The sequence below is a fragment of the Argentina anserina genome, chromosome 7 (genome assembly GCF_933775445.1).
Source record: "Argentina anserina chromosome 7, drPotAnse1.1, whole genome shotgun sequence".
Classification (NCBI taxonomy): Eukaryota; Viridiplantae; Streptophyta; class Magnoliopsida; order Rosales; family Rosaceae; genus Argentina; species Argentina anserina.
In genome coordinates, this window is record NC_065878.1 from 16,279,459 (window position 1) to 16,291,834 (window position 12,376).

A 12,376-nucleotide genomic window follows, 5' to 3' on the forward strand; every position below is an offset into this window, starting at 1 on the left:
TAGCCTGCTATCTTGGGATGCAAGCAAACAATTTGCTAAGAGCCAAAAGAAAATGTATTATTACCAGAGCTCCTAATTCTTCTATGGCTCTGTTTCCCTTTGGCTAGAACCTTTTCTTCAGCCACTTCCAGCTAGGCTGTCGCTCTCATGCAACATTCCACTTCTTCATGTCTGATGTGCCTCCGAAAATAGGCCTCTGCTGGCGTCAAACTAAGTGATCCAGCAAGATATAAGGTTTGCAGAATACCTGAACCTAACCAACAGTACGTACTGAACAAAGCAGTGTCTTGGTGATTTCGTACTGTGAATGTGGTATAGTGTGTCAACTCTAATATATAACTCCACTGCTAAATTTCTATAAGGGCATGTTGTTGTCAGCGTTGTCTTACGAATCCAGCAAAATGAAAACTAAAGGAACTCAATTAGTGCTTGAATAGTCGAATAAGAAGTATCACCTGGAAAGTTGCCTGGTTATGGTAGTGGATTCTGTACTGGCAGTCTGGCAAACACCTGGTGATTGATCGATCTGATGCCTCATTTCCAGATAGAAGCGACTTTTTTCTTCTTCCAATAGAAGATGAAAGGTGATATAATGGTACGTATACGAGTCCCACATTCATAGCATTCTCACATGGAATGAGAAGTTTGCATCCCGTGTCACATAGGTCTCAAACGATCAAAAAGAATACATAAAGAGAAAAACTTTGTGTCTTCGCAAAGAGCAAAGTGCAACTATTTGTTGATGAAAGCAATAAGATGAGTCAACCTTACGGTCCATACCGTCTCAGACTCCTAATGTCCAGGTTGAACGTGGAAAAAGGTTTTCGGTGGGTTTCTCCTGTCATCTTGACGGTGCCGATTGGCATAGACTCCCGCTATTATTAAGACATGCCATTCGTTGAAACTGGTAATACATTGTTTGTAATTTAGGTTTTGAACAAGATTTGGGAGATAAAACCCATCAAGTGCTACAAATTTGGAGCTGCTGTATATAACTTAATTATAGCACAAGGCCACTACGGGCTGTGGCAGAGAAGATAATAAAACACATCCTTTCAAGAATTTCGGAACATCGATCATGCCACAAAGACCCAACATCTTTGCTCGTCAAACATGCCATGTACCCACAAAACATAGCTACATTCTAGAGGCCCCAGTCTTAGGTACGTGTCACTATCTCAGTCTCCAACCCACTTGGTCCCCCTCTTTTTAAGTTTCTTAATTCGCCTCCATAATAAGTCCATCCAGCTTCAAGTTTTACTCATCATTCTCTTGCTCACCAAGTCTGTTGTGAACTCTGGTGATCAGAAGTTATGAAGGTAAGTTTTAAGTAGCAGCTACAAGTAGAACTATGCATATGACCTCTTTACACTTAGTGCTCTCAATTGATCTTGTTCTTTCTTTCCATGCATAGATCTTCAATTGGGTTCAGAAGAGGTTTCATCACATGATCCCTAAAGGTATATTGTTTTCATCAACCTATGAATAACCAAGTTGAATGCACCTAACATTTGATTGACATATGTGTTACTGTTGATTTGAGCATGCATGCAGCAATTCATGTCTATGTGGTGTTGTACACAAGAATTTGCTGTGAACATGCTTGATTTTATGTGCGGTTTTTTTTTCAGATGGGGTTGCCGGAAATGGGGAAAAGACTGAACGAGTGAGTAATACCGATCAGGACACGCAAGCATTTCTGAGACAAGTTTCCCTTGTGGAGGGGCTTGATCATGGATGGAGAGATGGCATTCTAACAATAGGGACCTTTGGTTTCGACCCCCTAAAACCCTTCAACAACCAAAATGACTACACGGTTTTGGAGAGCGAGGAGGATGGTAAGGAATGCCAAGAACTTACGCATGGTGGTGATGATTGCGACAATGATGCAGATACTGATAATCTCGAGTATGAAGAAATGAACCCTTTGATGTTTACAACATTTGGACACAGTTTTGAGGATATGGGATCAAACTCTGAGGCCATTGTTGCGGAACCAGATGTGATTTTGGCCATTAAGGGGTCTAATGAAATCACTACTGAACCTGACCACGATTCTGAGAGTGATCTAATGAAGAGCAAAGGTGAAAGGATAACACTTGCTGATTTATTCATGGCCGATGGTCACGATTTCCAATCGCAGCTCAACTCTTGCAAGGTTCAGCTCCAGCCAGAGTTGATGAAGGAGAAAATGAACACTCGAACAAAGAATGGCGGCATGGCATTTGCCAAGAAGCTCATTCCTCGTGTCAAAGACGACTCAACTCCAATCAAGAACGTGCAACGAGTAAGTAAACACTTCAATAATTTTTCTAGCTTAAATTCCTGGGATAGATAGAAATCAAGCATACTTGTTAATTAATAGAACGTGTAATTTGTGGGAGTTTACGTAAGGTAATGGCACATATTATATAGACATTACTGTCACTAAATCAGTTAACTAATTTATCCTGTCATAGCTGATGAGGAGGATGTTGAAGAGGAAGATCCATCCAGCAGACCTTGATGTCAAGAAGCCCACAACTGCAGTTGAGCTTACCAGTACCAATATCGAAACTGATGCTTCTGAATCAGTTTCTTTGCTTCCGATCCAAGGTACCTTTCACTTCTATATATGTGATCACAACTTAATTTCCCACGTTTAAAACATACAGGAATCTCTCAGCTATATATGATCTTAAGCTATATAGAGTGGATAGTAAAAGGCCAAGCCGCCTAGCATTAATGCTCATTTTAATTACGAGCTAACTTGTAAAACTTTGAACAATCATTAGGAGACTATCGTTCTTGGCATATCAGCATGACAAATGATCATGACCATGCTTGTTAAGTATTGTTTTCGATGGTTTTAACATTTTGATCCCAAAAGTGCCAAGTCATTTCATGTTCAGATGTTCCCTATTCTTTTTCTGGGTTATAGCTGCAAAATCATAAGTATTATATCATGATCCCAAAACATTAAAAAAGAGAGAGATTGAACCTGGTGGTGACATATGCAATTTCATTCATGTCTTTTGTATTTGTAATTATGTGTTGAAATGGGAAATGGGTCCTCTTGAAAGTTACTGGAAAACAAATTCAAGAAGGAATAATATATAAGGTGTCCATTGTCCATAATAATCCACTCACTTCCTTTTACAAGGCGACGTCTTATTGTCTTCGGGGCATGAACTTCATCCTACTAATGTGTACATGCAGTTGCTAATCTTTTGGAATTTGCTAATGTATACGTACTTTTGCTGATCCGGTGCAGGTGCCACTTCTGTGCATTGAATAAAGGCCCTCTGCAGGTTTCTTGGGAATTAATGTACTTTTATGTTTGCTAGCTATAAATAATTATTTCAAGGACAATGTTAAATAGGTTTTTCAAATTACATGAACTGTTGGATCATGTACCTATTTAATATGTAATTTATCTTGATTGCATATGTGTTTTGGTATATGATTATTCAAGTTTGCTTGTCTGTGGAACTCATATATATCCTATGGTTCGGCAGTTTGGTACATTATACATTAGATCCTTTTTTTTTTCAACCAAAGGACTTCATTAACACTAAATGAATTACAATGAGTTAAGGATACAATTATGGTACAATATCACAGACATGGAAACTTATAGTCAATAATTGGCTCGACTAGATTTTACGATGGAAATCCATGTTAACAAACAAGTGAAACCAGAACAACTTCGACTCCAAATGAACTAATGTTCACTCAACTTCAAAGCTTCTTTTATTAGATGATTGAAAACTTTATTGCCTTCTTGTGTCACAAAATGACTACTAAAAAAAGAAAATAACTTAATTTCATGTCATATATGACCTAAAGTATTGTATGCGACTAATCTGACCTAAACTTGTTTGGGCCACTAGCACAACATTCCTAAGCCAATTGTTTCTAGGGGTGACCTTTTTTGCGACCGATTGGACCAGACGTTTGCAGCCGTCGAAGAGGATGGTGATGATTGCAGTGGCAAGGCCGTCTTCCGTAAACAACGGCGAATACGACATGAGTGCAGTTTGGGTGCCTAAATCAGTTGTAGAATAGGCGTGCATGATAATCTGAGCATGAATACATAAAGAATGTGTAACGACCCCAAAATTTCAAGTATAAAAATTCAAAATTTTAAAATCGTGAAACACTAAAATAATCTCAATGAATCGAAATCTTTTTAAATGCCATAGCGGATCATTACTGAGTTCTCAATACAACTCAGACAAACCAATTATTACAAACCAAATTTATAATTCAATATTACTTAAAAATGGAAATGTAATAATCCTCACAATCTCTCACAAAACCCACAAATAAATCCTCACAAGTCCTCACACAAATCCACAATTGAAACCTCACCACAAGCAGGATAATGAACGACTTCGAGTCCCCAGAGTTGTCCTTCGATTCCCACTAATCGACACATGCAGTAGTATCCCCTACACCATCGAATTGGTGCACTGGGATTGTAAACACAAACCCGGTAAGCTTTACAGCTCGTATGAGTAAAATAAACAAATATAATTCGCATATCAATATATACGACAATCCACAAATCAACAAATATAAATGCACTCATGAGTCAATGGACGGCCCATCTGGTTGTCCTAAAAATATGAAAATGAAAGTACTCATGAGAAATTGAGCAACCCCTCTGTTTACCCAAATGCATTTATAATACGGGTACTAATGAGCGCTAGTACACCTCTGTTACCCCTCAAGTAGTACCCGCCAACATTGGGCAACCTTGTCGCTACCCAACGTCTAAAAATATGAGTACTCATGAGCCGATAACCCATATGTTACCTCACATGCAATACTCTGGCAGACAGACTAGAGCTCTAACTATATCGTAACTTCACCCGGCCAAAGGCTAGGTTCTGACATGCCAAACACGTCCGAAGACTGGTCCGAAGACATAAACACGTACAATAATCTACTCATTATTGTACAAATCGCATCAACATGCTCAATATATAATTCTTATCACCACTGTGATCATATTCACAAACGAAATCCTAACAATATATAATATAGCAAACTATATATATATATATATACCTATTTACCATTTATACAATATATATATAATCCACCTTATTATATACATGTCATATTTCATAAACACGTCCGAAGACAAAACGTTTTAACAATTCTTAACGTTAAACCACGTACAATAATCTACTCATTATTTGTACAAATCGCATCACATGCTTAATATATAATTCTCATCACCACTGTGATCATATTCACAATGAATTCATAACAGTATATAATATAGCAAACTATATATATATATATGTACTTATTTACCATTTATACAAATATATATATATATATATATTCCATTATATCATATACATGTCGTATTTCAATATTTAAAACTCTTGCAAAATCTTGAATCTCCGCAAGGGTAGATTCATAAATATGTGAGATTTTACTCACCTTATCAACTCGAGCGTAATTCCACAATTTCCGAAGATAATTCATTTCCTTGATTTATTGATCACCTTGAAAAGATAAGAAAAGAATTTAGAAACGTGTCGTAAACCTTTAAATGCTGAAACAGTAATAATCTGTTACTGTTCAGCAATTTCTGGTTTTACGAATTTACTGTTCATTGAGTACTATTCACTGTGTACTATTCATGTATTTAGTATTCATATATTACTGTACAAATACACATCCATTACGTATTCATGTACGAGTACATACTGTTTACGTATTTCTGTACGTACGAATACTATTCAAATGTAAATACTGTCTCAGTAAATATTAATTACTGATTTACCCTTCTGATGTTACTTTTTACATTTACTGAAAATAATTTATATTTACATTTACCGTATGTAAAATAAATTTACATTTACCGTACATAAAAATCACTTTTATATTTACCACACGTAAAAATAAATTACAAAATTACCTTTCGGAAACACTGTTCACGCGCCGCCGCACGTGGCGGCGCGTGGGGTACACGCGCCGAGCCCAAAACCGGCGCGTAGCTCGCCACCGCCGCCCTATTTCTCTCCTTTTCTTCCTCCTCTTCCTCCCCACGGCCTCACGCCACCCCTACACTACCTCACTCTCTCACACGCGCCGCCTAAGGCTGCGGTGTTCACCAATTCATCCTCTCCTCCGATCTCCATCAATTCACCTCCGATTCAACCCAAAATCACAACAACGATCATCACAACCAATTAAAATCAAGTCCTCACCTAATCAACGTCTTGGAAGCACCGGAGTTCGTCGGATTGATCATGCTAGAGTCGAGGTGAGGAGCGGCGCAGCGTTGAGTTTCCCCTCCGATCGTAGGCGGTACTGTGGTTGAAGAGCGGCGGAGATGCACCTGCCTTGAACCCTAGCTCGATCAGAGGAAGCTTGAGCGGCGGCAGTTCGTAGCAGCAGATGCAGGAGCTCGGCGTAGCTTCCCGACGACGAAGGAGGTCGCGTCTTGCCTAGGAGAGGGAGGGTTCGAGCTCGCGGTGGCTTAGAGAGTGGCGGTGTGAGCCACGGAGGCCGGAGCTGCCAGATCGTGGCGAATATTTTGAGAGAGGGCTCGGGGAGGGTGAGAGAGAAGGAGGGAGGCGCGGGGGTGAGTGAAGGAGTGGGTTTCCGAAAATGGAAACCCTACTTCACAAAGTTTCCTTTTATACCCCCTCTAAAATCGGAAACTAACTTCCGTTATTAATAACTTTTACGTACGACTTCCGATTCGAACGCGTGACGCGTTCCCGAACTCGTATCGACGAGCTCTACAACTTTCGTGAAGGAAGTTTTCGCAACCGAGCGACGAAATAAAAATCGCAAACCACTAAATTCATTTTAATTGAATTTTACAACTTTATAGAATTCAAATCAAAAACAAATATTGTTCAGAAAAATTAGGGTTATTACAAAATGAGCCTATATATACGTCTTCACCAGTGTCGTCTTCACCGGTGTCACTTACGATATCTGATTATTAGTAGAAGACAACAAAAAAGTATCTAATGACTATTCCGCATTTCCCATTATATTGAAACCGATATGATTCTTAAAAAAAGAAGAAGTAAAAATGAAGTACTACTGTAATGACTAACTCATTAACGAGTACCAGATGACAAGTGAGAGATGAGAAAAATGTGGATATCCTAAAAGTTTGTTTCCTTTTTCTTTTTCTTTTATTTTTTTTTTTGGTCTGAATTTTTTTTCGATTCTGTATATGCAGTAAGCCAACTCGGACCAAAACTGGACATAGCTGCTAAATTTTGACTTAAAAAATATAAGTTAAAACATCTTGGTGGGTGGGTCAATATTATACCATCTCAATGGATCTGGATTTCGGATTCAGGTAACAAAAAAGAGAATATATAACACCCAAACAGTTGGGTCACTCTATAATACTTTGAGGTAACAAACAGAAGTTGAGTGGTTAGAAACGAGGAGCTGTGCTGCTCATCATCTACTTTCCTCCTCTGTAAGAAACTCAACTTTTCTGTCAATTCTGGTTGTCCATGGATCAAATCTAGCTTCAAAGTTTCTGTCTTTTCATAACTTGATTTAGTTTTTGGTGGGTTTCATGTTATGTTTGTTTGGTGTTGGTGGGGTTTTGACTTTGTGATCAACAGACAGAAATGGCTTCAGATTCGAAAGTTTATCACTTCGATGAGGTGGCACAGCACAAGTACAAGAAAGATTGCTGGATTATAATCTCTGGAAAGGTTAGTCTTTCTGTTGGAGTTTCTTTATATTGGTCTTGTTTGTAGTATTTGAGAATCTATAATTTGAATTGTGTTTCTGGGTAGATTTATGATCTATCTGTTATAGCAAGCCTTCTGCTGCCACTTATTTAGATGTCTGTGCTAATAGGGTTGCTCTGTTATAAAAGTTATGTATTGAATGACAAATTACAAGTATATGGGAGAATTGAGATGAGAAGAAATGATAGACACATGGTCAGAAGCTAGATTCTTATTAATCACCAATTAAAAAGTTGTGATGAGATTGAGAAGAAGATTTTTGCTTTAGTCTTTAGTACTGATTTTGTTGAAAGAAGTTAAACACGCACTTCATTGTCTTAGGAATATCAAATATATCTGCATGCTCAAGTTGTTCAGTGATAATTAGATATTACTCTAAGCACAGTGGCATCCTGATCCTAAGGTAGTGAAGCTCAGGAAGTGATTATATGATTTTACCTTAGTGAAAAAAATATGTCACATTTTAGAGAAAATTGCAACGGCGCACCTAATAGATGATTTTGTGTTTTATATGCATCCCAGCAAACTACTTGACTAAAGTTAGCATGTTACCAAAAAATTAAAGTTTTATTGCTGGTTGTTCAACTTGAGGCACTTTCTATGAATAATTAAAAAAGTATTTCCTAAACTCTTGGCATACTAGTTAAAGTGGACAATCGTGATCTCTGATGGAATGTGGGGCAGTTGTTACACTGTATAGGTTCTTATCTCAACTGCTGAACCATATTTGGAAAATAAAAAAATTATGGATACCTTACTAAGCTGCAGTTATTTGGGGGATTTTGGTCTATAACATTTCAGATGCGATTCTTGAACTAAAAAGTTTCTTCTAGAAAATTTCAAGTCATTATGTGGGAAAGAATGAACATGCATTAGCTGTTCAATTTTTGTTATCTTTCCAATAAATTTGTTTAACAGCATGGATCAGCTTTTTTTTGTTTTTTGTTTTCTCTGAACGGGAATGAATTTATTAAGGAGACAAGAATTTATAGTGATATAATTAGTCTTTACTCGGGACTTTGTGTATGCCCTGTTTCTCAACTTACACTGGTAATACATATTCCCAGTAGTGAATTTGAACCTCCATAAGGCACTTAATCTGCTTTCCAGCTATATGATCAGTCTCATTGTTGATAAGTTGATTCACAACTATAACATATACTGTAGTAAAGCTTCTCTGGTTATTAGATAATTAATTCTATGTTGATGCATCTATAAGCTGATCACTGCTCACTAGTTTGTCTTTAATCACTTGCCCCAGGTCTATGATGTCACTCCTTTTCTGGAGGAACACCCTGGAGGTGATGAAGTCTTGCTATTAGCAGCTGGTAAGAATTTTTTAACTTTGCTGTGACTTAATTATGTCTTCATGGCTGTTGTTTCTCTACTGGTTCTGGAGTCCCAATGGAATAATCATTTATAATGTGTGGTAACCAAAACATTGTTTCAACGTCTTGCAGATAGAGATGCAACTGATGATTTTAATGATGTCGGCCACAGCGATTCTGCAAAGGAGATGATGGAAAAGTACTACGTTGGCGAGGTTGACACATCCACAATACCAGAGCAGCCAAATTACAAGCTGCCTGCAAAAGCAACCGTCCCTCAAGACCAATCTTCTGGTTTTGTGGTAAAGCTTCTACAGTTTCTGCTGCCCTTGTTGATACTGGGGGCTGCATTTGCTCTGCAATACTATAGTAAAAGTAAGTAATTCAGTTGTCCATTCACACAGAACGTAAAGTTATTTGAGACCAAGAATGTCTATCACTGAAGTGATGATAACGGAGGTCTTATTGGTACTTTTCATTTAAATCTTGTACCGGAGTTCTCATTGGTACTTCACATTTACATCTTGTACTACCCTTTTCATATATTTGTATGTGGGCTTGGAATCTATTGACTCGGGGATGCATATTAAAAAGATTTTCCTTTTCTCAGCAATATTTAATACTCTACATGTTTGCTCGTTTGGATTAATGGGTAAGGTTTAAGGTCTACGACCAATATCAACAGGGAACCCAATATATGAGTCGTGCATATGTAGATGAGCGTGGTAACTGCAGATAGGAGCAGAAATGAAAGCCTAGAGGCAGTGATGTTAGAATTTCTCTATATGGGGTTCTTAAATTTGCATTGCTTGGATTTTGAAAGGGTTACAGAATTGATCAGCTGATTCTTATAATCCCAGATTGATATTGGTCATGTGACAACAATCTGTTGAGCTTGGTATAGGCTAGGTTGAGGGCAAAGATTGGTGAAAGGTCTTAATGACTCGAAAGACACCAGCTGGGAGTTGAAAACAGTTGGTAGTCTTGTGGATGACATGATCCACATTTTAACTTATGTTAAGGTGGTTCCATCTGTTTTCAACCTCCTGCATGCAACAATATAGCTCAAGTTCTCACAAAATTTCCATAGTGTTTTGTTAGAGGAAGATCCCGGATGGCTCTTGTAGTCGTTGTAGAAATGTATATCAGCTGATATATCTGTACCAGTTTCCTCAGTTAATTGAAGAATGAATTTCATGTGATTAATAGAACAAAGACCTATATGTTTGGGATTCCATATTGGATTAAACGGCTGATGATTTAACATAACCCTAGCTAAATAAATTTCATACATTTGTAATTTTGTCCCCGGGGATGTGTCGTGTATTTTATTATATAGAGTAAGCGAAGGAAGATCAAAACATAGCATATGTATCTGTAATCTTTATGTGCTAACTTATTCTGCAGAGTAGATTGCTTGATGATGTTGCTTGACAATCATAGCCTGCATTAGGTTTACACTGACTCTTTGTTACTGGTCCTTTCTCATCAATCATTTAATAATTTCAGGAAGCACAAAGGGGAATAACAGCACAGCCCTAAGGCAATTATGTAGGATATTAAAGTGTATTTGGAAACAGTGTGATGTGTTCCTGTTTGTTGTCATTGCTCGATTGAGATGTGTAAGATGATAGTCAAAACCTTAACCACCTAAATCATTCAAGTACTTTGAGTTCATCCCTACCCTATCTGTAACCATTTGTCTGATCCATTAATTACCCTAATGGGATTGTGGTTTTTTGCGTACACACACACACACACACACACACCATTCCTTAGAGATCTAAGTTTTGGTCCAGTAAAATTTTACAAAGAACAAACCTTGTTTATATGAGAAAAGGGTTTTTCCTAATTCTTGAAAAGAAGACAAAGCTAAATCATGCAAAGTGCAATGTAAAGCATATAAGTAAATGATTGTATCCAGAAAAAAAAAAGTCTAAAGACATGATCGATTATCAGCATTCATCATTTCACCATCAGAATAGAGATAGCCAACCATAACATATCACTTTCTGTTCAATCTCTTAGAGGTACACATGCCTGATCTATTTCTCTCTATCTGATGCCAACTTCATCTGTTTAGTGGCCATTCACCCTTGGATCATAGAGGAGAATGATTGTGGGTCTCAACTGAGCATGATTTGTGGGATATGTTGTGTTCCAAACCAGCGTTGGGTATATGATAACAAGGATAAGCAAGCTCACCAACTGCAAGTACATGTTAACCAAGAAATTAATTTTCCCATCAAGAGAGTACTGTCAACATTTTCTCATGTATATTACAAATGCATGTGCCTTGCTACCAGAAAATAAGGTCTGCTTGATGCCATGATTCTAATTGGTTTTTTTATCTCTTCTGGTGGATTCCAAATTTCTTCAAGCTGTCTTTGTGCTTGACCATTCTGAGGAGTGTAGGGCACACAAAATAAACTTCGTTGTGCTGGTGAAGTTTCTTTAATTCACTATCCAGGACAAATCGTCTATCTTGTTTGGCCTGCCTGTGGAATTTTCAATTTTGCATGCACTCTTGCTAGTTCATTTTGACTGGTTAGAGAATGTGGCGTTTGCTCTTGGAGTCTTGGTTAAACAATGGCTATGACTCTTTTTTCTTTGTATCAATGTATGTTTTCTGTGATGTCGATCTCCTCACTTAAGACCGTTAGAGAATATGACGACTGGAAACAAATGCAAATGAAGATCTAATTAACTTGTTATAGTTTCAGCTTTTTAATTCAATCATGTAATTAGATGCATTCGTACCCTCCTTCCACACAAAAACAAAAAAACAAAAGAAGATGCATTTGTACCTCACAATCTCTTAAAATTGTTTCTCCGGTGTGCAACTTTGTGGTTTCTATATATTTTGAGAAGTTTTAAATACACACCCAATATCTTTTAATACACTACCACTACTCAATACACTACAATTCCAAAGTTTCCCTAAATACACATCAAAAAGTTCCTAAATTACCCTTTATCCATAAATCATAATTATCATTTGACTAACATGGTTTATAGGGTTTTATATTTTCCAGTTTGCCATCATAGTTCAATATATAATTAAGTAGAGAATTCTTATAACCCAACGTCCCAACTCTACTATACCATCAATCAGTTGGAATCCAAACAAAATTGATTTGAAATGATATGATAAGATTGACAATAGAAAGAATACATACCTCAATGGAAGGATTCATGTATTTAATTACTTCAATAGTCAAAATGTCGTTCATGACATGTGGAGAAGGGATGAGAGACGTATAGAACAAAGACGTATGATGTATTGAAACAAAGACGTCTAGGTCTTCTAAC

At 37.4% G+C, this 12,376-nt stretch overlaps 2 protein-coding genes across 2 annotated transcripts; both read left to right on the top strand.

Moving 5' to 3' along the window:
* Positions 1-1,313: 1,313 nt before the first annotated feature.
* LOC126803671 (protein TILLER ANGLE CONTROL 1) lies at positions 1,314-3,290 on the top strand. The gene is made up of 5 exons (XM_050531433.1): positions 1,314-1,319; positions 1,415-1,460; positions 1,632-2,287; positions 2,460-2,595; positions 3,254-3,290. Exons 1-5 carry the CDS (start codon positions 1,314-1,316, stop codon positions 3,271-3,273), a joined length of 864 nt encoding a protein of 287 aa, XP_050387390.1. The 3' UTR covers positions 3,274-3,290.
* A 4,004-nt stretch (positions 3,291-7,294) lies between these two features.
* LOC126802088 (cytochrome b5) lies at positions 7,295-9,679 on the top strand. Its single transcript, XM_050529632.1, has 4 exons — positions 7,295-7,453; positions 7,605-7,697; positions 8,998-9,064; positions 9,197-9,679. The coding sequence occupies exons 2-4, from the start codon at positions 7,611-7,613 to the stop codon at positions 9,445-9,447; spliced, it is 405 nt and encodes a 134-aa protein (XP_050385589.1). The 5' UTR covers positions 7,295-7,453; positions 7,605-7,610; the 3' UTR covers positions 9,448-9,679.
* Positions 9,680-12,376: the final 2,697 nt, after the last annotated feature.

Excerpts from the sequence above, each read along its gene's own strand:
- LOC126803671 (XM_050531433.1), top strand. Across the intron at positions 1,461-1,631 it reads TCATCACATGATCCCTAAAG|ATGGGGTTGCCGGAAATGGG; the intron begins GTATATTGTTTT and ends TTTTTTTTTCAG. Across the intron at positions 2,288-2,459 it reads CAATCAAGAACGTGCAACGA|CTGATGAGGAGGATGTTGAA; the intron begins GTAAGTAAACAC and ends ATCCTGTCATAG.
- LOC126802088 (XM_050529632.1), top strand. The coding sequence starts at position 7,611 with ATGGCTTCAGATTCGAAAGTTTATCACTTCGATGAGGTGGCACAGCAC. Across the intron at positions 7,698-8,997 it reads GGATTATAATCTCTGGAAAG|GTCTATGATGTCACTCCTTT; the intron begins GTTAGTCTTTCT and ends CACTTGCCCCAG. Across the intron at positions 9,065-9,196 it reads AGTCTTGCTATTAGCAGCTG|ATAGAGATGCAACTGATGAT; the intron begins GTAAGAATTTTT and ends AACGTCTTGCAG.